We start from the raw sequence: 24,332 nt of genomic DNA on the forward strand, positions 1-24,332 counted from the left end.
TGGTCTTTGTGTGCAGGCTTTCCAAACGGACATAGCTAGTGTTTTTTGTGCACAGGCTCCCCAGACTGAGCAGACGGATGTTGCTTTCTTTCTATGTGCGCAGGAAACCCAACCTGAGGGAACTGAATCACAGAAAAGCAGCTCAATTGAAAAGCTGCATCAGGATCTAGAGGAGGTTCACTGTAAGGAGGCCCAGACTTCTGACAAACCGGGTCTTGCTCTGATGTGTCCTGCAGAAGCAAACAAGTCAGTCGAGGAGGCTTCCAGAAAAGTCTGGTTAGACCAGGATTTCAATTGTACGCTGTCGACCGCAGCCAGTGAGACGACGGGATTCGCTAATACACTGAACGTGGCTGTGCATCCCATCCAATGTGCCAAACCGTACATGGACGAGTTGAAAACAAAGTTAGAACAGCTCAGAATCAAGACTGCAGAGGAAGTACAGAAAACTCCCATTCTCTTTACGCAGGCTTCCCAAACTGAGCAGACGGACATCCATCAGTTTGAGGTGGAGGTGCTGAATAATCAGGTTGAGTTGGACGTTGAAGATGAAATCGTAGTGAGCCAGATTTCATCCACCACTACGTTGTCGCTGACGTCGGTGCTGGAGGATCTGAACAGGCAGTTGAAGTTGAAGTCCAAGAAGAAAAATGTGATGTCCAGGCTCTTCTCATTCTTGGCCCGAGCAACAAGGAAGAACAAACACTAACATCTGTTTTAAACTAACTGCATATGCAGCGCTGATGTGGTGCTGCTGCACGACTGCTGCTGTCTTTAACATCAGCTGCTAACAAGGGCCAAGGTCAGATACATTTTAAAAACCTGTGAGGTCAGAGAAAGAGTTGTATTTTTAAAGCAAAGCACATCCACTGTTGCAAACCACAGCGTTTTACTTTTGTACAACATAGAATTTATTGCCGCATCTTCATAGCACATCAAACATTTGGACTGCAAATGTTTTCAGGTCAATTTCATTCTTGAATCTTATGTAATCACTGTATTGGTGAAACTGCTGAACTGAAAAAAGGAACCTGCTGAACTCCTCGCTGAATAAAGAAATGACACAATATGTTTCAGAGAAACGGCTCCTCCTTAATGATTTAAAGCTTCCATAGGCATTAGGTCAATAATGACAGAAGTCCTTTAACTCTTTATCTGCCCCATGTGTTTCACATGTAAAGAACACTTGGGTCTGTGCTTTATTGATAATTAGGAATGCTGTTTGGCCTAAAAACCCAGATGGAGCTCATGAACCTGGTGAGGCTCTCCATCCTCTCACTGCTCCACTATGTGGCCTTCTTCAAACATGTAGGTGCCAGAATCCATGCAGTGAAATATCTGCTGGAAGTGTGACCTTTCTAAACATCTAAAACAATGAAACCTGATATTACTCTTCTGTATGTGTTAACATTGTCATTGTAAATACAGCAGATCCTTAAATAGAACCACAGGGGGTTCAGGTGCCTCTGGGTTCAGGGTTCAGCCGGCCCAGGTTAGCTGTCACCGCTCCGTCGCTCTCCAGAGAGTCCTCAGGATTAGAATCTGCTCTGATTGGGCTTCTTCTCTTTTGTCCTAAAGCACAGCGAAAACAAAACACATTCAGAGTGTGTATGTGTGTGTGTGTGTGTGTATGTGATCCAGAGTGTTCAGCCTCGCTGGGTGAACTCTGACCTCTGTTTGTCATTGGTGCTGAATTCCCTCATCAGGTTGTTAGGTTGGCGAGGGGGGGCAGAGCTCTGTAGATTGGAGTGTGTGTCGTACAGGAAGGGCTCACCGCTAAACCCCGCCTGCTTTTTCCGCAGCTGACTGGAGGAGGAATACAGCTCCTCCTCTGCTCTCTGAAGGTCGCCACACATGGGACATTTGAGTTCAGTCTTTATAAAACCTCAGTGTTAAACAACAAACCTGGAATGATTGAAGGTTTTCCTCACCTCTGCCTGCTGTACATTGATCCAAACCAACAGAGAAGCTAACTCTAAGTCCTCACTGTAGCCGTTCTTTAAAGGCACAGAACGGTAACCTGCCAGAACACACAGGAACATCATCACTGCTGTGCAGCTGAGTGTGAACACACAGGAACATCATCACTGTGCGGTGCAGCTGAGTGTGAACACACAGGAACATCATCACTGTGCGGTGCAGCTGAGTGTGAACACGGACGCACATCAATAAACACAACATTTCTGTTCAACACAAACAAACAGGTCAAAGAGGAGTGAGCAGAATGAAACACTCTGCTTAGACGATGGGACACTCTGTTTGTGTAGACAGCATTCCACGGGGGCTCCCACCTGAGCGGATGCCTTTGACAGGAAATGTGGCTTGAGCCAGGAAGTTGGGGTCTGAGAACATGTCCTCCTCGTTGACCACAAAGCGTAGGAAGGTGAGCTCTGGTTCATAGACGGTGAACACCATCGGCTCTGTGGAGGCTCTCCATAACGGGTTCAGACCGTTGTCACCTGGAAGACAAAACGCCAAACACGCCACCTGCTGGTCACAGGTTGTATGTTTCAAAAGTCTTTGCTTTACCTTGCAGCCTTTTCTCCCACATTGAAATTCATTTTTCAACTTGTTGTCTATTGTTTGGTATTTGTGCAACACAAATTACAAGCAAAAGTGCGTCGGGGCACAGACGTGCAGCGACTGTATGACATCGGTGTGATTTGGTGTGACCAGCTTAGGCCTTTAACATCACGCAATGACTTTGTTTGTTAGTAAATCTTAGTGACATATGGAGCAAAGTATAGCTTGGGTTAAGGTTAGGCCTTAGGCTAAGTCTCTTTGCGTGACAGAATGTGGCTAATCATTCTTACTCCACGCCCACAGTTGTTTGTTTGATTCCCCCTAAATGTCCCTTTGTATGAGCAAACATCCCATCACAGAAGCTGAGGATGCTGGTATTTCCTTACGATACACGCTGGTCTTAAATCTCTCCTCGGTGTGTCCACACAGCTCGATCTCTACGAATGGACTGGCAATACTGCGGCCCAGTTTGGGAAGGTGCCTGGCAGCGAGGACCTGCGCGACCCCCAACAGAGAGTAAACACACTTACTGCTATAGACCAACACGGCTTCATAACACTGGAAGGATTTTGTTGTTGCGTACGGACGTACCTTAACTACAATGTTGTACTTGACTTTCTTCTTCTCCTGGTGTGGGTCATACAAGTCAGAGCGCATCATCTCAGGCTGCAACACGTAGCCCGTTTGTCCATTCAGACTGAAGAGGGCGCTGTTCAGCTGGGTGTACTTATCTGAGGGGAACACAAACACACTTTGATGTAGCATTGACACAGACCAGGCTAAAGGGTTGCTAACCTTCAGAAAAACATCAAAACAATTCTCTCTAAAAGAAGTTGAAACTGACAAAAGTAATCTGTAAAATTGTATTCCATATATTTAGTTTATATTATATTATTTAAAATAATGTCAATCAAAAGCAAAGTGTCAGTTCTAGGAAATATTGTGTACAATTGTGTGGTTTTTGTTCCTTAAGGTTACCAACACTTTTAAACACGGCTGTAAAATACGTTCATGTCACAGCAACACGCTACAACAGGAAGTCAGGGACAGAGAAGCCATGAAGGATCGCACATAACAGAATATGCATTTTCTATCGATTTTGTAAGATCTGATTTTCAACTATTAGTCTAATCATTTCAAATAAAGCCTACTTAATCAAAATGAGAACCCACAGAGCCTGAACGCTGCCCTCCCAAGTGGGCTCCTCTCTGAGACCTCACACCAGCAGCCTTACCTGCAGTCTGGAAGTTGAGGGCCACCATGTGGCAACCAACTTCCCACAGAAGGTAGGGGTCATAGTTGGACGATTCCACTCGTTGACCTTTTGGGTAGACCCGACTCAGAGCCATACGGTTGTACTGCAGGAAGTCTTTAGTGCGGCTCTTTCCTGGCGTCTTGTTTTCCACAAAGGAACGGATCTCTTTGTAGTTGTAGCCGTCTGTAGATAAAACCAGTACACAATAGTTCACAATAGAACCTCTTTTCTATTCGCAAACCGACACTTCACACTGACTTCTATGTCTGAAAATGAGAAAGTAGAGTAGTGAAAAGTGGAAAAAGTAGTTGAGTTAGTCACTACACTACTTGTAGCTCCCTGATCCCCAACACCACCACCCCAGCTCAGACCTTCACCAGCTGAGTGCTGTGCAAGAGTCACGTCAGGCTTCTGTCAAGTATTAGCAGTGCTTTGGCCTACATGCTTGTGTGGGTTCTCACCAAAGCGATCCTTCTCTTTGCTGCGTGGCTGACAGTAGACCACCAGATCTGACATCTCCATGGCAACCTCAGCCTTCTTTTCCACTTCCTCCTGCTGTCTGATCTGAGATTGGACAGAAGAAAATGAGCCACTTCCTGTTTGCAAATTAAAATGAAACAGACCACTGCTCAGCACCTGATTGTGGTCTTACAAGCAGGAGAGCTTTTGTTGTGGAAATTATCAACATGACTTCTACGTACACTAGATTAGATGTGAATAGTGAAGTGTCGACGTTGCGATTGTAGCTTTATGTACAAACTCAAGTGGGCCTTAGCATGTCCATGCCACAAACGATGAGATACTTGCCTCTTGTTCCCTTTGTCGCCTCTTGTTCATCTCTCTGTGAGTGATGTCCCAGGCTACCTGGTACCATTGAAACAGCTCCTCCACAGAGTCTGCAGCCAGATCAAAGTTCAGACCGTCCTGCTCCATGTCCTGCAGGGTCAACACGTGGGGCTTTCCGTTTTTACCGCCCGTCACTGGAAACACAGTGAGGTTAAGAGGGGAGCGGGACTATCCAGGAGTTTGGATCAGATGTTGGAATGTACACTCACAGTTTTGGATGTTACTCTTGGAGATGTCCACAATGCCTTTACATAGTTCCCCGAGTGGGTTGTCCTCCAATTCCTATTTTGTTACACAACGCAAACACACAGCAATCAAGTCCAACTGCATCTTAAGGAGTAGTAAAGCTTGTAAATTAGATTGTATCCTAATTCACTTTAACATCTTTTCTTAAGTCTGTTTGTGAACCCTTAGCATACTAAAAGAAGGAGAACAACATGGAGACTGATTATAATGTCTGAAAATAATGAAGTGCAGTCAATGAAATAATCCCAATACAATATAGTACAATGTAGACCTATCAGTTAGTCCTTCTCCTGGAGCAGCAGATCATGTGGGTAGTTTCTGGGTTATTTCTGTGCTGATTAACCCCCTGTCTAATAATCACCTGACTTTTGGTCTCGGCCTTGGCGTTGTTGGACACCTCCTCCACATAGTTGGATGGAAAGAACAGCTGCAGGTTACCACCATAGTCTCCTTTCCACCTGCACGTTATGAGAGTGATATGATGATTCTCCTTTGTCTTTCTGAGGACCTAATACATTATCGGTGTGCGAGTAAATGTTTGGACTCACCATCCGTTGTTCTCCTTTGACACGTTGTATATCAAAGCTCCTTTGCCGAAGGTCAGCTCATCGTGCTTCTTAGCCTGGTAACTGTACAAGGCTCTAACAGTGTTTGTAGGCTAAAGGAGACACACACACACACTTCTCAATGTCTGTAGCAGGGTAGAGTGTACAGGATATCATGCAGCTGCAGTGAGTGCTCACCAGCGACATCTCGATCTCGTTGGGCTCCACATACATCTTGATATCATACGTAGAAGCACAGTCTTTTTCCTGTGAAGAGAGAGATTAGCTCACAAACCATACATGCCAGGATGTGTGGATGGAGTTAAAACCATATACTGTTCATGTTAAGTATCTTAACAGTGTGTAGTGATGTCAAATACAATGGACTAACACTAGCAATGGCGGAACAGGTTATACCAGAGTCACAATGTAGTTTCCCAAAGGATAGAGGGACAGCAGACATGATCTTTGTCACATGCTGGCCCCTTCTATTACTCTAAACATCTTGTCCTCTATAGTCTACGGCTGAAATTGCTGTTCAGATGACTTGTGTTGTGTGTCTCTTGACTCACTGTGCTGAAGTGGTCCACCAGCTCAGGGGTCACTGGGTATCGTAGCTTGATCTTGCGATACAGCGGCTTCTTCCTGAAGTAGTTGACCAGCTCAACCAGGCTCTCAAACTCTGTGGTGGTGCCAAGCAGGTACATGTTGGCCTCCCTCTGGATCCGACAGTGTTTCACCTTGCCATCACCCCTGAGAGACAGTGGTGGAGGAAAGAATAGAAATAAACGGTAGGAGTGAGGGAGAAGTAGGAAGTAAAAAATGATGATAGAAATGAGCAGAAAGTGGTAGAAAATAGGATGGGCAGAGGGAGAAAAAGAAAGAAATGAGATCAAAGGCCCAGAGAAGAGGAAGAAAGAAAGGACAAAGGAAAGAAGGAGGGACATATGCAGAAAGGTAGGAAAGAAATAAGGTAAAAACGGAAGATAGCAGGGAGGAAGGACAGACAAACAGATTATAAGGAAACAAGGGCGGTAGGAAGGAAAGAATGAAAGTGTTTCAATGAAAGAGTTAATTGCATGTTGAATAATACATTTCTTTGCAAAGTATAAACAGCTGTCCCATAAATGTACTCAAGATATTACATAGGTGAACAGTACTCAAGTGAATGTACTTAGCTCCTTTCAATGTCTGTGAAGTTGAAAATAAAGAACTTTCAGTGCACCTGAAGGTGATGGCAAAGGAGTCTAGTTCTCCTTCTCTCTGTCGGATGAGGAACGCTCCGTCTCTGGGAATCCTCAGCAGGTAATCCTCTGCCTGGCCTCTGCTCAGGTTACTGTAGAACCACCTATGCAAAACACACCCACACAACCAAAGTTACCACACAAACAATGTTGAGCAACAGTTTATTTTGCTGAAACAACAGTTTGGAATAGCAGTTAGTTCGTCACATTATGGATGCTGGAACCACATGATATTTGCAGCAGGTGTATCAAATCTGCGCGTGTTCGTGTACGACAAACCCTTGTTGGAGATGTGGGTTGGGTATCGGCACAGCGTTGGTAAGGCGCAGGTCAAATTCCTGACAGCGCAGCGGGTTTTCTCTGTAGTGCTGGATAATGGTGTACACGCTGGGGAAGTGCAGTTGTGGTGTCAGGTAGTAATACGTTTGTTCCCCGTCTGATCCAGTGCGAATGCGACAGTGCTGGACTCTCCCACTGCGCCTGAAATACACACAAGTTACAAGTACAACAGTTAGAAGGCACACTTTTTAGAAATTTGCGACAATGGCTGAACTTCAGAATGCAACGTTGTACCAGAAGGAGAGGGTGAAGTCTGCGGTGAACATTTTGCTGTCTCGGACCAAGAAGGTTCCGTCTCCTTCTCCCGTCTCTGCACAGTAGTCCTGGATTAGCCTCTCCGCCATCTGCCGGCCGTCCTTCATCCGGCCATGATACCACGGCTGTGAACAGTGCAGGTCCTGGTACTGAGACCAAGAACAGTTGGAACATGCTGGTTTTAACACATTTGACACACTTGTGTGTTAAATTGAATACTGGTTTATACCCAAACATACATCATTGGCAGGCTTAACAGGTTCATGATAGCATGAAGTAGCCTTCGAATTTAGGATGATTTATGTTTTTTACCTTCCTGAGGTCTTCCTCCTCCTCTTCATACTCCTCGGCATAGTACAGCTTGTCATCTGAGATCACACAGTAGTGATTGTTCCACCGCTGATGAACAGAAAATAAATGATTGGTTTATGCCCACATCGAATACGTTCAACATAAAGTTAACAGATAAATGCAATAATTGAGTTTTAGACTGAAGCTTAGTAAAAATATCAAACACTGACACATTGAAGTATATGGAGGGTATCAGTGACACATTTTCACACAGTAAAGGGAAAAGCCTCAAAGTATTTCTGTTGCTAGTACAGGAACAACACTCCTTTACAGATGTATGTACATTCAAAACACAATGACAGACTACTGAACTGAAATTTAGAGAGGAATGAAATGTTTTACAGGGGTGAAAAATACAATAAAAGAACAAGGTTCAATAGAATAAGTACAGTAAATGGTAACGGTTTACCTGGTCAACAGGGTCCCAGATCTCCAGGTCTCCCTGTTTCAGCCCTTTCCTGAAGTCTTTGCTGATTTCTCCTCCCTCCAAACTGAGTTTCTTATGCTGTAAAGGGACAGAGCACAGACATGGATCAGGGGAGAGAATGGAATTTCAGAATTTTACAGTGGATATAAACGGGTGCATGTGACAATCCTTACATAAAAACCTTTGTGTAAAAGTCTGTAAAGACTTCGTCATGATACCGTACCTTCAGTATGATCTTGCCCTTCAGCTGTGTGGGTGAAGGAAGCTGCTCGGCCATCTGCTCCACAGGTTCCATCAGCAGTTTGTCTCCAAAAACCTCTCGAAAGATTCGAGCCATCTGACGCTGCTGCTCGATGGGACAGTGCTCCTCTATGGAGAGGATCACTGGGAACCTGAATGAGCACAAGACAACGGCTTATAATTGGGTTGAGGAAGGGAAGTCCATCTAGAGGCCATGCTGTAAAGAAAACAGCCAGTAGAAATAAATATCTTTTAATGCTCAAAACTTAGGGACTCTTTTCTTTTTTAGGGACTTTTTCTGATGCTCACTCTGAGGTGACGAAGGCGTGCTCATTGATGGCTTTCACCACATCCTCAAACTTGATCTTTGTGGTTCTAGTCCAGCCGTGGTAGATGATGGGCTCCCCTGGCCCCTCCCAGCAGTCCACTGCACAGATTAAACACACCGCCAAATGGGACTGAGAAAAGACTGGAAGAGTCACAAACTGAAGTGTTCACTTTATTAGGCACACCTGTCCATAAAACACTAATAAATCCAACCTATGTGAAGATGGTAATGTTCAGTTTTAGTTAATGAGGTGTTGATTCTCTCAATGGTGAGTCCTGTGGTCATACATTCTATTGGAAGGTGTTCCCTATTTTCGGCCTACCTTCCCTAACCCTATCCTGTGGGAAGGAGAGTCAGGAGAGACTGTGGTTAAGTGTGAAGGGTAGGTCTGGTGATGACGGTGGTGAATCTTGATAAGTGAAAGAGTTTACCTGCTGTTATCCAGTTTGATTTATTCTCTATTTTAACAACTTATCCTATTTGCCCTCAATACGAAAATGAAACTAATTGAATGATACAATTATTATACAACTATCAAATGTGACACTGAATACATCCACAATCCTATGCAAATCCAATTCTGCTGATCTATACTGACGTTCAACACAGCGGCATCCCAGGCGCAGACAACGAACGTACGCCTCTGTGGAGGATTCACTGCGAAGCTGATCGCCTGTCAGGTAGCTGTGGAACAAAACACAAGACAGTCCACAAGTCTTAGAATGTGGAAGTGTGTTGGGATGTTTACAGTCAGGGTTAGGGTTTTGTAGCCTGTACTAACTACTGTATACGGCCATATTGGCATCATCTGATGAGTAAAGTGAGATCATACTGACGTGTTGTGTGAGGAGTTGATCCAGTAGTGGGAGAGAGGGTTGTTCATGTCCAGGTTGACGATCTCGGAGAACTTCTCATCCCACAAAGAGTTCTCCTTGGAAAACAGGAAACTGAGGAACTGGTGAGACCAGGATGGACAAGAAAGGGAGGAACTCAGGCTGTGATTCAAATGTGATCAATCTAAATGCACAAAATGTAAAAACTAACTACACGCAAAAGGTGTGTCTCTCTTGATCATGGTGCTTCTTTGTTACATTTGTGAAGGCAGAGAGCAAAGTACCTCGCTGACAGTGAACTCAGGGTCGTTGGTCTTTCTCATGGTGTCGTCGATGAAGGTGGTCATCAACTCTCTGACCTGGTTCAGATCATTAGCCCAGGACTCCTAAAGAAAAGAGTGATGGGGAGAGATGAAAGGTGAGAACAGGAAAGACTGGACATTCAAATCAGAAAGGACATTCCAATGATGGATTCTTCTTGACCTTAATTTAAGTCAAGTCTTCTGTTACCTTTTGCGTGAGGAGCAGAAATCTTTGGAAGTCGTGGAGCAGAACAGCCGAGGCATCAGATTTATCTGTATTGCTGCAGGGTGGAAGAGTGCAAACACATGGTCACACCACTAACATACACACTACATAATACCTCTCTGGGTTCTCTTGCAACATGCTTTCTTATTTACACATGTGACTGTCAAGATGAAGTCTGTTAATGGGACGATCAACCGAATGATCAGATATCAAAAACAGAAGCGCTCACCCCAAAATGAATGCACATGATTCCTTTTTGAACTCATCAAGGATCTGAATTTTAAAAAATATCACAAGGTTAAATTGGGGGAAGGTGGGACAGATTTGTTATAGAATTGATCTTTACTTCCATGTGATCAATCGACTCACATCGTTCTGTTCAAACATTATAAGGTTGTAGAATTTGTGAAACTGCTCAAAGTCCAGGTGGTCTTTCTTTGCTCCTACTTCCTGTGAAAAGAAAGTGTAAGAACAGATGTAGAACTCTGGAGACACAGACAGAAAACTAGATGATAAATCAGTTGAAAATTACTTGAATGGAGACAACCGGTACACATAAGTACCACTTTACTTAAATAAGGCAAGGGGCCAAAGTGGAAAGTTGGACTAAGCTGGAAGCTTCTCACAAATTATGGATTGTATTTAGCCATCTGGAAGGGCCTGGTAAGGTGGACAAATATTATGACTCATTTGGTGCGTTAACAGGCACATTACAACTTTGGTTATGCTACCATTAAGAGTATAAATTGATAAGTAGATCAGCAAGTACCGGGACAAACAACAGGACAACAGTATTGGCAGAATCCTATGAATTCCATCCAATATACCTCACAGCCCCCCAGGACACATGGGCCCCCACCCTCCCACCCCTCTGTGTTCCTTTCTGTGAAGGATTTATGGGGAGTAGACAAAGGGGGTGTACCTGGAATTTGTCTTTGAGGGCTCGAGTGCTGGTGGCTTTGTAGTTGAGCTGTGGAAGCAGAACCTTCATTTCCTTCAGGGAGATGCTGAGGAAGACAAAGCAGAGAGGACACTGGAAAGGTTCCTACTTTGAGCGATACAGTGTGTTTTTATTGGACATGAGAAACGATGATTGTGAGGGTTGATTGATTAATTCTGGGCCCAACAAATGGAGTGGCTATGGGGGAGGGGGAGGGGGGGGCGCTCAGTGTGTCTGTCTGGTCTTTGTGTCTCCCGCTCCTTGAGTGCAGATATTAAGTCAGCACTTTCTTTCAGCAGCAAGGGCAAGGAAATGTATATGACACAGCGTCTTTGATCTATGTTTTAAGGCATTTGCTGGTATAAATGAAAGGCGAAAAACAATTAAGGATGAATACAGCACCTGTTCTTTTTGGTCTGGTTGATCGAATACATTTGCTTCCTTAACCAGCTGGAGGGAAAAACACATAAAGAGGGTTAGGGTTCAATGATTAGTCTTTATCATGAATGTGTGTGTGTGTGTGTGTGTGTGTGTGTGTGTGTGTGTTTGTGTGATGGAGAGTGTGTCTACCTTTCTATAATCACTGGAGTTGGAGCTGCCAGTGTCTCTTGTCTCAGCAGTTCCAGTCCTGTCAGCCATTTCTCCATATCGTCCACAGAATCAGCTGGAGAAAAAGGCAGCGATATTATTAAGCAGCGTGACGACCTTGGGTCCGGACTGGATTCACGGCACACTCACAGAGGAGTTAAGACGGTCATGTTTACCTGATCGGTGGAGGGAGAAGTGAGGCTAGTATAACAGCTGCTAACAGCTCTAGGTTTCCAGATATGAACAAACCAAATAACAATGGTCTCTCTCTCTCTCTCTCTCTCTCTCTCTCTCTCTCTCAGCTGCACATTTGTGCCGGTTGTTTGCATGTGTAATCTACATCATGACCTCCCTCCACCACTACAATTAGAGAAACAATTATAGAGCAAATGCAGCAGTTGATCATTAAATTGGTGCAGGACTTCAGACTTAAGAGAGAGCACATCACTCCAGTCCGAGCAGAAGTCCACTCATCACTATCATTCAGAAGCCAATCATTAAAGTGGTTTTACTGGTAAATATTCCAGCAGAAGTCTACACTGCAGAATCTCTCCTATCTTATGTGCCTTCACCGTCGCTCAGATCCTCCAATGCAGCTGTTTACAACTATGCTCCTCAAGGAGTTCAGTTATGGACCACTTCAAATCAAAACAGAAGTTGTGTAGACTCTGGCGTTGCAGCTCACCTCCAAGACTGAGGGTGTTCAGAACAAACAGAGAGCCGTAGAAGATTGTGAAACAGGTGTTCTCATCGTGTTTGTCCTTCCCATCTCTGAAACGCTCAAAGTCTTTGGAGTTCCTTCCAGGACGAACTTCTCTGATCTCAAACAGATCCACTGAAACACAGATGTATGAAGTGTGAAGTATGGAACATGAGAATGGATAGTTTCAGATTGACATTGAACTAAACCTCAGCTGTAAGTGTCAGGATTAGACTCACAGACACCGTCGGTCTTGTCTGCAGTGCGCATCCACGCCACCTGCTGGGTCTCCATGATGATCCTGACGGTGAGCCGCTCGGCCTTCTGTCGGAACACTGTCATGACCACGCCCATCTCCATGTCCCGTTTGATCAGACTCTTCTTATACTCTGTCATCTCCCCCTGTGTCGCCCAGCCAGCCATGTCTGCTGCTGTGGAACCACAAACATGCTCATTCAGCGAGCGGTGTAAAGCTACAAATACTGCATCAGACTTCATGTTGTTTTGGGGAGTACAGGCAGTCCCCCAGTTACAAACACAGACTTACCAACATGCCATGCTTGCATACCTATCTGTAACCTATACCTTTGGAGTTACATACAATGCTTTGTAACAACAAATGAGCAGACTTTGTGCCCATGGACACTCAAAATACAGTACAGTGTTTAAGTTGCTCACCCTTGCCTCAAGATAAATGTTGTTCCTGCTTTTGTTGTTGTTGAAGAGAGAGATTGGTCAACATTAACAGAGTGTACCGCGTTGCCATGTTGGTGTAGAGATTGTTCATGACCCACCTGTCTGTCCTGCATTAGAGTTATTACCACTAGTTCACAATAACTCTCCAGCACATATGTCTAACATTCTATATGGTGCATATTTATATATATATGATATGTATATGTTTTTTTTATGAGATGTTTTTTGTAGGTGTGTGTGTGTGAGGGGGGCGGCGGGGGGGGTCAGTGGAGTCATGGCGATGTATTGTGACAGTACACAGGCAGCTGAGTTTTGCATGTTGAAGCCACGCCGAACGGCTGAACACAGATCCAGTTGACTGTTGAACGGAATTTGAACTTTGGACAACATTTGAATGAATTTTAATGCACTCTGCTGTTTGTACGCTCTGACATCTTTGATCTATGTGTCTTTGCTTTGTCTCATATCTGCTTTGTGTGCTCAGATTCTAGTGAGCGGGTTAAGGTTAGGGTTAAATGTTGTAAATGCTGTAGATACCATTCTTCTTTATCTTATTTTGAGATGACATTAGTCTTCTCACTAACTCTATGCTTCTTCCTATTGTGCTTTTATTAATATGCAACATCCCTGCTGACTAAAGCTTATAAATAGAAAAAGTGAAATTGAAACATAAACACACTGTTGGTGTCTAAAAGTTGTATGTTGGTTATAGTTATATATAAGTTATAGTTTCTCTTCAGAGGAAGTCCTTTCTGATCCTATCCTTTAACTTGAGCCCCGTCTGAGGACCCAGACTGAACCAAACCTACAGAAAACTGTGAGAAAAGGCACACTAACACATCACAGTGTACAACACACACACTACACAACACGTAACGTGCATCATGCTGTGCCAAACACACACACAGACAGCCACTTCAAGAGAAGAGAAGAAGAAAAATCCCTGTCATCTATTTGAATCTACGTTTCCTGTGTTGAGTACTCGGACTCAGACGTTTATACCTCCACCAGGCCTGAACAAGCCTCCACAAAGATTGGCTTGGTCTTATGAGCCCAAACTTCAGAATGGAGCTCAAACCCAAGACCATCAGGGACTAGAACAGTCATCATAGTAGGATTCTATTGCTTTAGTTGTAGGATGAGGATTTTCTTTTTACGTGTAAACCTGATTTAGTTTTCAATTACATTAGTGCCTTATTTCTTTAAATGTGTAAATGCATCCCTCCCAGGATGTGGACCAACACCACCGTTCAGAACCTTGGCAGAAATCCAGCTAAGAGACAGAACAGAACCAATAACCTCCTGATCAGGCAAACACGTTGAAACACCAAACCCAGGTAGAGGGAATGGACTTGTTCAGTATTTGATCTAAACTTTCATTCCAAACTCAAACATGTTTCATCCGAGGCGGTTGTCCCGGTAACATAACACACTCACAAACCCTCACATGTTGGTGATTTAGTTTGAATTTATGATGGATTGACACACATCTCTGAGACACAGACGAGACACACTGATGCTGCACATCTTCACTTTACAGCGCAGAGACGCAGACTTCAACACTTCACTGAAAGATCGCATGACTTCTGTTGTCACAAAAGTACTTTAACTAAAGCACTTTACACTGCTTACACTGCTGTTACAGAGGGTGTGATCGTGTACACACACTCAGACACACACACACACACACACACTCGTCTGCAGGCCGGCTGATAGGCTGCAGCAGCGAGCAGCGGATTTCCCCTCCAGTCTCTGAAGCTTTGCTCCTCTCGCGTCTCCAGAGGCACTAAAGTTACAAATCAACTCCACTCACCTGAAGGTTGCGTTCGGTTCTTCTGGGCCGTGCGAACTCCCCGATGGGTTCTATCGCATCGTTGTGTGTTGGTTCTGAAATGGAGCCGCGCAGGATGTTGACAAGAAGAGCAGCCGCAAAACGGTCAGTTCCTCTATCTGCGTGTACGAGGAAGTAAAAGTTCACTGTGTGTCAGTGTGTGTGTGCGAGTTAGAAACGCACACATACATTCACACGCACACTCACACTCACACTCACACACACACTCACAAGCACGCGCGATCCGGAAGCAAGGACGGTATCTATGCAAAGGTCCCACATGAAGGGAGACGTGTGTGTGTGTGTGTGTGTGTGTGTGTGTGTGTGTCCTACATACTTGACACAGATCAGCATGTAAGAGTTGAAATATGAAACTTGCTTGGTTTCTGTCCTGAGTGCAGCGGCTGGGGTCAGCGGGTCAACCCTGGGGCTCAAAGGAGGGTCGGAGGACACCCAGTTGTCCAGGAAAGACAGCGTTGGGCCATGATGAAGAAAAACTACAAAGAGAGACATTTCAAAAGTAGAAACTTAGCATAAATGTTTTGAGAAGAATAAAGTTGTTGTAAAGTGAATGGAGCTTTGGTGAGGACAGGGTCATCAAAGCCAGCTTCCCTTTGACAGACAGGGCAACACTCCGCCCACTGTTTGCTCAGATGACCACAGCTCACATTTTCTCTAAATAGTGAGACTTCATTCACTAAACGTCCCTGACACTCGGGCGTATGTAGAGAAGAAGAAAGTCTCTGTTCATGAGTGGAGAGCTTTAGGTTTGGGTCACACATGGATTCTGATGTCATAGAAGAGGATGGATGTTCCTGCAGAGGAATCATATCAAACATGAGAGGATGAAGCATCATGGGGTCAGAAACTAAACATTCACATCTCGGCTAATAAAAGCATGACAGGATTTCCATACAGGAGAAGCGTTGCCATGTTTCCTCCGTCTCTTTATGTAACTGAGCTCTGCTGTGTGGGGACAGAAGACATTTGCATATTTTACTTGCCTCAGTCATTTCCATAGCAGAGGGGATGTTTGCACACACACACACACACACACACACTCTGGAACACCTGCTCTGTCATCTCCACAGGAATATTAACATTTCTCAGAAGAGAGCAAAGAGGGAAACGATCACCGGCTCCACTCTTTGCTATTTTTTGCCAAAGAATATTTAACTGTCTGGTTTCCTAAACTGTCAAGGTTCATGATCAGTAATCAATAATGCAACACACAGTCACTGCACATCAGCATCTTCAGGTTCCTTCCCAGCTGCTCTGAGCTCCGTCTTGCTTTGCACCGTATGACCGTCTGTACATACGTGTGTTCATCCTGTGGGTCGTTTCTGGCTGGCAGAGCGGCATGACTCCACCGCTCTGTGGTGAGGCTCTACATCCAGCAGATCTTTAATAACCTCTACATACTTATGGCACAAATCAACTCCATGTGTTGTGTTACATGCAGGAAGACAAACACAAAGAACTTCAAACAGACTGGATTTGATTTATATTTATATTTATTTTATTACACTAACTTTATTTGTATTGCTCTTTGGAACGAGTCTGTTTGGGCTCAGGGTCGTGGAGCGTCTGGGAATAAGAAGGTTCCTGTGCTGAAGTGCTGTTGAGCAGGACACTGAACCCCTCACCGCTCCTGATGACATCGTTCACTCAGGCGTGTTCATGCTTAGAGTCTGTGTGGAAAGATGAAAACCTGAGAGTCCAGGGAACTATGGCCCGTTAACTGAAGGTATTGATTGATGAAGAGTTGCCATAGGATTCCCTCGAGTATTATGAAGTTGTTTGATGTGACTGTAATCCAGATGTTAGTCAGTATCGGGGGGGGCAAGGGGGCCTTCAGGAGGCCTGATGGATTTTCTTGCAGCCTGTCACTCCTCTTCGTCTTCCTCAGGCTCCCTGAGGCCCTGGCTGTGCCGAGTCCTTCCTGTCATCTCCATTATGGCCTGGACCTCCAGGTCAGCGTCCAGGACGCTCTTCTTACCCTGACCCTCCTCGCCCTGAAACACAAACACAAACTCCCTGAAGCAAACAGCTGAGCGACGACATGAAGCTGAAACATGCTGGAGATCAGATGAAGGACTGCTGGACGGACGTATGGACCCGTGTCCCTGCCCCTCCAGGCTGTGTCCCCCTGTGTGTGTGTGTGTGTGTGTGTGTGTGTGTGTGTGTGTGTGTGTGTGTGTGTGTGTGTGTGTGTTGATGGACTGATAAACTCCTCTGACCTCTTCAGGCGGCTTCCCGACCGCCCACACCTCCACAGAGTCCAGGGCGAAGTCTTCGTCTCCAGAGAGCTGAGGGCTTCCGTAGGTGGTGCACTTGGGCCGCGCTCGGCTGTGGCCGCGGCCAAAATCACAGTCGAGCCACAGGCCGAAGTATCCGTGCTGACCTCCCAAACCCTGAGGAAGAGCACAACATGTCTTCATCTCTGCTGCTTCTCTCTCCGCCTCCAGCTGGAGTGCAGAAGAAGAACCTGACTTTGATGAGAAACCTGCATCCGCCTTTGCAAATGAAGACTTCTGTGCTCCACAAGCGACAGGACGTCTGCGTGTCAAAGAGCTGCTTCAGGCTCACCAGTCCGTTGGGCATGGTCTGCTGGTTCTGGTTCAGGTACATGAAGTGTTGGTTGTATCCTGTCGCTGTATAAACTCTCAGCTTAGGGAACACAGTGAACAGGAAGCATCTGGAGTCCCCTGCACGCACACACACACACACACACACACACACACACACACACACACACACACACACACACACACACACACACACACACACACACACACACACACAGAGCATATACAAATGGTGATCAGATCTGAGCAGTATAACTTCCTCAATGTGTTCTCTTGTCTTTATTATGACATCATGCAGGCTGGGTTTCATGTTGGAGCAGCGTTTCATCACAGCTGTACATCATATATAAACATATATAATAATATAACATAAACACCAGCGTCTGCTTGTTTTATCAGCACACAGATGATTGTAGCTGATTGTTGTCTCTGTGTTCGAGCAGTAATGCAGCTGATGGCCAGCAGGCGTCTCCACTGAGGCCTGGACGTCGTGTGTGACTCACCCTGGAACTGAGGTTTGATCTCCCAGGCGTGGGAAGCGAAGCCTCCAAAGACGTGACCCTTAGTGTCCCTGATGAGCAGCAGGGTGGGGCCGCGCCTGATGAGGCCCGCCACCATCCTGGAGAAGCTCTCACCGTGCAGCCGCGTGGAAAACACCAGCCTCCAGGGGGCGCTGTGGCTATCTGGCAACTGGAGCGCCAACAGAGTCAGGGGGAGGAAAGAAGGACGAGGAAGAGGAGCAGGTCAGTGAACATTTCATATGATCGTGTTCAGACGGGTTAGAGTGAGATAACAGGCGCTCTGCATCATGTCAGGGTCAGGGTCAGGGTCAGGGTTCACACATGGTACTGCAGTGGTGTTTGTGGTATTTGCAGGCTTGCCTGTGGAGCCAGGAACATGAGGGTGGGCAGGTCCAGCAGACTCTTCATCTCCTTCCACGGCGTCTCCCTGCAGGGGGGCAGCAGCGTGGGGGCCGGCCGGCAGCTCAGGGTCACGTTCAGGCCCTCGGCCACCAGCATCTCCAGGTACAGAGACACCTGGGACACCCTGAAGATCCAGTCCTCCAGGCAGGGAACATCACAGCCCCCCTGGTCTGAGGCAGGGACACTGGACTTTACTGTGAGTTAGCAGAAGGAAGGAGAGGTTCAGACCCCCACTCACCTGAAGGTTTGAGTTCAGAACACATCTGCTCTGCCAGGAGTTTGACACCGAGGGAACCGTCGCCCATCCTGTCCGGCTCCCATCCCTGCAGACGCCCTCTGTGGACCAGAATCTGAACCACAGCAGAGATCAGGTCCTGGAGGAACTGTGAAGGGCAAGATGAGAGGTTTCATCATGGGGTCGCTTCTCTCTAAGCAGTAGGCGGTTCCTGATGTATGACCTCCTCACCTCTGCCACCTGCTCACACGTGACGGCCTGAGCCCCCCCCGCTCCACGCTGGGACATGGCCAGAACCAGAGGAGCCCGTTCCTCCGCCGTGCCTCGCAGGGTGTCGGCAAGGAAGACCAGCAGCTGCTCTCGACCCACTCCGGCCCCAGCAGAGGAGGCTGCTCCCAGGCCAGGGTCCGTACTACACATGGCCTGGTAGAGCCTCCTCACCAGATCGTCTGAGGCCACGCCGCCCAGAGACGCCTAGGTGAGAAGGAGCTAGGTTACATCCTGGCCTCGAGGCTCCCACTGAGAGGAGAGTTCATTGGCAAAAGCTCCTTTGTATACATTTGTATTCAGGCAAAGTGTCACATGACATGAGGATGGTTCTGGTGTTATTCTGATCATACGGGTCGTTTGTCACAGACAGAGGTCAGAGGTCACACCTGGAGCGTCTCCACAGTCAGACGTGTCCCTGCTGTCGTCCCCTGGGCCTGGAGCCGGTCAAACACGCCCTCCACCACCGGACGCTCGTCAGGACGGAAGCGGGCCAGACGCTTCTGCACCACCACACTCTCAGTGTTGCCCATGGTTACACACGAACACACAAGCTGTCGATGGGAGAAGGAGCCTGAGCATCAAACAGGTTAGGGGAGATGTTCCATTATTACAAAGGAGTAACATGATCAGGGGACAATTACACTCTGAGTCTGTGCAGCTCAGACTCTCTGTGGTGCATTTAAGGCCCTTTAGTCTCCACTGTTTACATCCGGAACCCTGGGTAGCATTAGCTACTTAGCAAGGATCAGGTCTTTAAAATGGCCCAAACGTTTAATGGCAGTTTACTGGCCTGATGAAACACAGAACAAATCTTCGCCGTGACAAAGTTGTTTTATTTGACAGTGGTTCGGACACATTTGTACAATACTAACCTGTGAAAAGAGCCACAGCAGCGCTTCACATCATGTAGCCGCTAGAATGACAACATCCTGCATCTCCGAGGAGAATAAGACAACAACCAATGAAATGAGCTGAATGCTCACGCGCCCCGCGGTGATTGGACGATGCTGCTGAGGGCGGGACAGAGAGTTTACCGTCCTCAGTTAGGGTGCGTTCAAGAACTTCCCTCTATTCCACTCTGCTCGGTTCGGTTCGGTTCAGCTCTACCCTTTGCGATGTAAAAACAAGTTATAGAACCGATGCGTAGTAAAGCAAACCAGATGTATTTAAACCCTTAATTCGAGTTTACATGTTGTTATATTTCTGTTGCACAGTGTTGTTCTTTAATCGATTACATCTCTGAATTATACTTTGATGATACCTAAGCTTATCTTTACTTTCTACTGCCATCTTTTCTTACCCACCTTATTGTTTAAGTATAGACAATCACTCGGTTGTCACGATTCTTTAATAATTTGAACAACACGAGACTGATGCACCTGCCGCTGGGTGCTGTCCCGAGCTTCACCACAGGAGTGCGCCAGAGAGCAACAGGAGGGGGGTGGCTGCCTTTGCAGAAAGAGCAGGCAGTGAAAAACGCCTTTTAAGGGCATGATACTTACTCTGTGTGTGTGTGTGTGCGAGTGTGTGTGCGCGTGCGTGCGTGCGTGCGTGTGTGTGTGTGTGCTCTGAGCTGGGCGTGTTGCATTGTAATGAAGTCTCTCTTGCGCCCACTCCTGCTCGGCTCCATCTAAGGGTGACGTGGACGCGTCAGCCCACTTGAAGTAAACAGGATATTCATGAATCAGAGAGCAGACGTTGTAACTTCAGATGAACCAAAGGCAAAAAATCAAACTCTGTACCTTCATCTGTGGGTTTGTGTGACGTGACAAACATATTGGCCGTTTCCACAACTGAACCATAGAAGCTTCACCAGGAGGCTTCACTACATAATTACTTCAAATGGATCGAACTTTATGTTTTTCTTCTCATTTTTGAGCACTAATCATCATTCAGGCTGTGCTTATGGTCGCGACCTTGTCTCTGTAAACAGAGCATGAAGACTTCTTCTCTGGCACTCCAATTCCTGACCTGATCCTGACTTGGGTTGGATTTAAATATCACAGGTACATCACTTTGGGTAAAAGCCAAATGAGTACCTGCACACTGTCTCTGTCTGCAAGAGAGGCTTCACCCTGGACACGCACACACACACACGCACACACACACACACACACACACACACACACACACACACACACGCTCACACTCACTCCTACAGGCAATTGAGTTAGATGAGAACAACAACTATAATGACTGGTGGGAATTAGCAGGGTTGTGTTATTTGCCCCCTGGCTGATTTGACCTAAGAAACCCTGAATATTACACAGGAAGTAAACCTGAGATGCAGGGACTTGTAAACATGTCTGAACAGAGACTCGTTGGGACTTGGGACATGATTGTTCCTCTTGGGCCAAACAAATGAGGTGAAATAAGTTTACTGTGCATTGGATTGAACATCTTACTAAAAGAGTCTTCAGCAGTAAAGTGTGTAAGGAGTGCAGACATCAGAGGAGAGGAGAGGAGAGGAGAGGAGAGGAGAGGAGAGGAGAGCAGGCCGATCCCACAGGCCTGTCAGATTAGTTTGGTCTCCACTTGGCCTCATTACTGTTCCACACAGGTACGGACAGAACGAGCAGATACACACAGATACACACAGTGACACACACAGACACACACAGATACACACTGTTCTCAGACATTCTGAGTGTGTACCTACATGTTCCAATCAAACTGCAGTTTGATGACTATCTGCTTCTCACTGATTCAGCTACAAGTTGAGACCTGAGAGTCTCTACTTCTTCTTTCTCTTCCTATCAGCTGGCTCACAGTCACATCCCTATATGGTAATAGGCTGCTGCTGAGCCGCTGCACAGGAAGTGAACCAACGTAGCACTACGGGGAGGTAAAAAGAAGAAGAAGAGAAAACACCCACCACACACACATTCTGATAGCCTGAGTGTGTCTCAGTCTCATGATGACCCACAGGCCAGATGTTCATGTGTCCAAGTCTGCAGCCTGACAAGAGCACAGGTTAGATTAACAAACATCTAAATAAAGATCTGAAACATCCCTGAGCCCAAATGTGGCTGTTTGGGTCATAGATGCTCAGTGTGTGTGTGTGTGTGTGTGTGTGCGTGTGTGTGTGTGTGTGTGTGTGTGTAGCTACAACTCACAGTAAACAAAACCACAACTAATGAAGAAGCTTGTTAGACGTCATATGTGAACCACAAACGCTGCAGGCAGCAGGTAAACTCATCTTTCCAGCACTGTAGCTTTTCCAGTTACTCCCACTTCCCAGCTGTTTTATTCCACGTAGCTGCTTGACACCTGAGCGTTGTTTCTTCCCACCTGTTGTCCGTTTACGGGGACGGTGATTTGTCGGTTGCCATCACGTGACACCAGGTTGTGTAGTTGTTCCTCCTGTACAAACTCTGAGTATTTGTATGCTTTGTACTTCTTCTTTGTTCTTCCTTATTGGCTGCAGCCTCTGGAGGCTTCAGGACAAAGGAAGCTGCACAGAGCTCAGCTGCTGAAGCTGGCTTGACTAAACCAGGATCCCTCCAATCAGGCTCAGTCGGTGTCACAACGCTGATAATCAGCACAATTTGTTAACTCCGTCTTTCTTCATGCGCTGACTACGTGTCTACAAAGACCAGCGTGTGAAGAAGAACTGATGCAGGGAAAACAATGAGGAAGTGAATCTGTTCTGATTGAGCTGCTGCTTACAGTGTTTACAGTCATTACACAATGGTTGATGATTGTATGTGCTGATTCATCCAAAGCTGCTAAGTGAGGCCTGAGGTGTAGAGGTACAGAGGTGTAGAGGTGTAGAGGCGTAGAGGTGTAGAGGTGTAGAGGCGTAGAGGCGTAGAGGTGTAGAGGAACAGAGGTATAGAGGTGTAGAGGTGTAGAGGTACAGAGGTATAGAGGTGTAGAGGTGTAGAGGTACAGAGGTGTAGAGGTGTAGAGGTACAGAGGTATAGAGGTACAGAGGTGTAGAGGTGTAGAGGTGTAGAGGTGTAGAGGTACAGAGGTGTAGAGGCGTAGAGGCGTAGAGGTGTAGAGGTACAGAGGTGTAGAGGCGTAGAGGCGTAGAGGCGTAGAGGCGTAGAGGTACAGAGGTGTAGAGGAACAGAGGTATAGAGGCGTAGAGGTGTAGAGGAACAGAGGTATAGAGGTGTAGAGGTGTAGAGGTACAGAGGTGTAGAGGTGTAGAGGTACAGAGGTATAGAGGTACAGAGGTGTAGAGGTGTAGAGGTGTAGAGGTGTAGAGGTACAGAGGTGTAGAGGCGTAGAGGCGTAGAGGTGTAGAGGTACAGAGGTGTAGAGGCGTAGAGGCGTAGAGGCGTAGAGGCGTAGAGGTGTAGAGGTACAGAGGTGTAGAGGCGTAGAGGCGTAGAGGCGTAGAGGCGTAGAGGTGTAGAGGAACAGAGGTATAGAGGTACAGAGGTGTAGAGGTGTAGAGTCTCTCTGCTTTATCAAAAAGGAAGCTTGACCACAGCCACTGGAGCGTGACAGCTCATCATCCTCAGCTAATGGAGGTTTTTTATTCAAACATAGAGACTTCTGGACACTAGGGTGGAAAACCATTGTTGACAATAATAGATTGAACCTTTTATGGAAATGAGTTCATTTCCATAGAGTAAGGTTTAAGGAAATGTTTGTATAGATGTGACCGCAGATTTGTTAATCAAAAAGAGTTAAACACATACTTGACTCTGTGTGACGTGTGTGTGTCTGTGTGTGTGTGTGTGTGTGTGTCTGTCAGTCACAGTGAATGACAGCTTCCTCATTCTGCTCTGGGTGGCTGAGGCTGATGGAGACATGTCTACACGTCACTGGCTCCGTGTGTCTGCATCACTTTATTTGACGCTCCTGTGTTTTGCTGAGTGAGGACAGAGCCGAGGTCCGGCGGAACATGAGTGAGACTCTGTCACTCATGTCAGATTGATTAGATCAATATGACAGGGGGGGGTCTTCTTTGGTTGGTTCCTGTTGGGACAGGTTTGACATGTTTTATCTTCTACATGTCTATGGTCACACAGGTCTGGAGCTCACAGAGAGAGGAGTCGGCCCAGTTTGATGTAGAGTGATGTTACAGTCACGGGTCAGGGAGGAAGTCAGCGTGTCCGTCCTCTCTGTCCTCCTCTCACAGACGCAGCTTGACCTTTCACTGTGACGTGGGCGCTTCAGCATGAATGGAGACACTTTAATAAATGAAGAACTCTTTAACTCGGCGCCGCTGATCCATGCAGAGCTCAGAGTTATAGCACCATTACATATGGAGCAGATTCTCTGAGGGATGAATAGAGACAGATCTATAGAATGGAGAGAGGAGAACAGGCAGGACTAAAGAGAGGAGGAGGAGGAGGAGGAGGAGGAGGGGGAGGAGCAGAGCGGAGAGACGAGCTGCCTGGAGGTAAAACATTCAGATGAGAGTAAGTGGAGCAGAGTCTGATAGAGTGACAGACATGTGACACTCAGGAGCAGAAACGGGCCTGAAGCTGAAGCTGAAGCTCTGCTGCTTCCTCACTCACTCAGGATGACTCAGCACTGTACAACCTTACACACGATCAGACTCAGCGCTGTGTTTAAGTAACATTAGTCACATGGTACGGGACTTCGTGACCTTACATTACATGAAGCTCTGCTGTCTTC

The 24,332-nt window shown here is 46.4% G+C and overlaps 2 protein-coding genes across 3 annotated transcripts; both read right to left on the reverse strand.

Moving 5' to 3' along the window:
• Nucleotides 1-903: 903 nt before the first annotated feature.
• Nucleotides 904-14,911, reverse strand: plcg2 (phospholipase C, gamma 2). 2 transcript variants are annotated; one of them, XM_076138246.1, is made up of 33 exons: nt 14,698-14,911; nt 12,428-12,616; nt 12,174-12,323; nt 11,471-11,564; nt 11,303-11,350; nt 10,883-10,967; nt 10,330-10,410; nt 10,190-10,233; nt 9,943-10,015; nt 9,717-9,818; nt 9,436-9,554; nt 9,198-9,283; nt 8,581-8,698; nt 8,255-8,423; nt 8,014-8,109; nt 7,566-7,652; nt 7,233-7,402; nt 6,939-7,139; nt 6,641-6,763; nt 5,988-6,168; nt 5,614-5,682; nt 5,419-5,528; nt 5,232-5,328; nt 4,834-4,906; nt 4,586-4,758; nt 4,240-4,342; nt 3,758-3,961; nt 3,115-3,254; nt 2,910-3,018; nt 2,292-2,459; nt 1,932-2,020; nt 1,672-1,838; nt 904-1,572 (listed from the first exon to the last, which is right to left on the reverse strand). In XM_076138246.1, exons 2-33 carry the CDS (start codon nt 12,609-12,611, stop codon nt 1,536-1,538), a joined length of 3,750 nt encoding a protein of 1,249 aa, XP_075994361.1. In that variant the 5' UTR covers nt 12,612-12,616; nt 14,698-14,911; the 3' UTR covers nt 904-1,535. The 2 variants fall into 2 exon arrangements, with proteins under 2 accessions (XP_075994361.1, XP_075994360.1); XM_076138245.1 differs by having other exon boundaries at nt 12,428-12,619.
• A 1,306-nt stretch (nt 14,912-16,217) lies between these two features.
• meak7 (MTOR associated protein, eak-7 homolog) lies at nt 16,218-19,712 on the reverse strand. The gene is made up of 9 exons (XM_076138237.1): nt 19,604-19,712; nt 19,118-19,282; nt 18,693-18,935; nt 18,465-18,609; nt 18,185-18,396; nt 17,807-17,993; nt 17,305-17,423; nt 16,956-17,129; nt 16,218-16,730 (listed from the first exon to the last, which is right to left on the reverse strand). Exons 2-9 carry the CDS (start codon nt 19,259-19,261, stop codon nt 16,602-16,604), a joined length of 1,353 nt encoding a protein of 450 aa, XP_075994352.1. The 5' UTR covers nt 19,262-19,282; nt 19,604-19,712; the 3' UTR covers nt 16,218-16,601.
• Nucleotides 19,713-24,332: the final 4,620 nt, after the last annotated feature.

Source organism: Genypterus blacodes, unplaced genomic scaffold (assembly GCF_046128005.1).
Source record: "Genypterus blacodes isolate CSIRO-AG114 ecotype Tasmania unplaced genomic scaffold, CSIRO-AGI_Gbla_v1 ptg000354l_1, whole genome shotgun sequence".
NCBI lineage: Eukaryota > Metazoa > Chordata > Actinopteri > Ophidiiformes > Ophidiidae > Genypterus > Genypterus blacodes.

Excerpts from the sequence above, each read along its gene's own strand:
- plcg2 (XM_076138246.1), bottom strand. The coding sequence starts at position 12,611 with ATGGCTGGCTGGGCGACACAGGGGGAGATGACAGAGTATAAGAAGAGT. Across the intron at positions 9,819-9,942 it reads TTCTGCTCCTCACGCAAAAG|GAGTCCTGGGCTAATGATCT; the intron begins GTAACAGAAGAC and ends TCTTTTCTTTAG. Across the intron at positions 8,699-9,197 it reads GGGATGCCGCTGTGTTGAAC|TGGACTGCTGGGAGGGGCCA; the intron begins GTCAGTATAGAT and ends TAATCTGTGCAG.
- meak7 (XM_076138237.1), bottom strand. The coding sequence starts at position 19,261 with ATGGGCAACACTGAGAGTGTGGTGGTGCAGAAGCGTCTGGCCCGCTTC. Across the intron at positions 17,424-17,806 it reads GATCAAACCTCAGTTCCAGG|GGGACTCCAGATGCTTCCTG; the intron begins GTGAGTCACACA and ends GTGTGCGTGCAG. Across the intron at positions 16,731-16,955 it reads TCGGGAAGCCGCCTGAAGAG|GGCGAGGAGGGTCAGGGTAA; the intron begins GTCAGAGGAGTT and ends TTTGTGTTTCAG.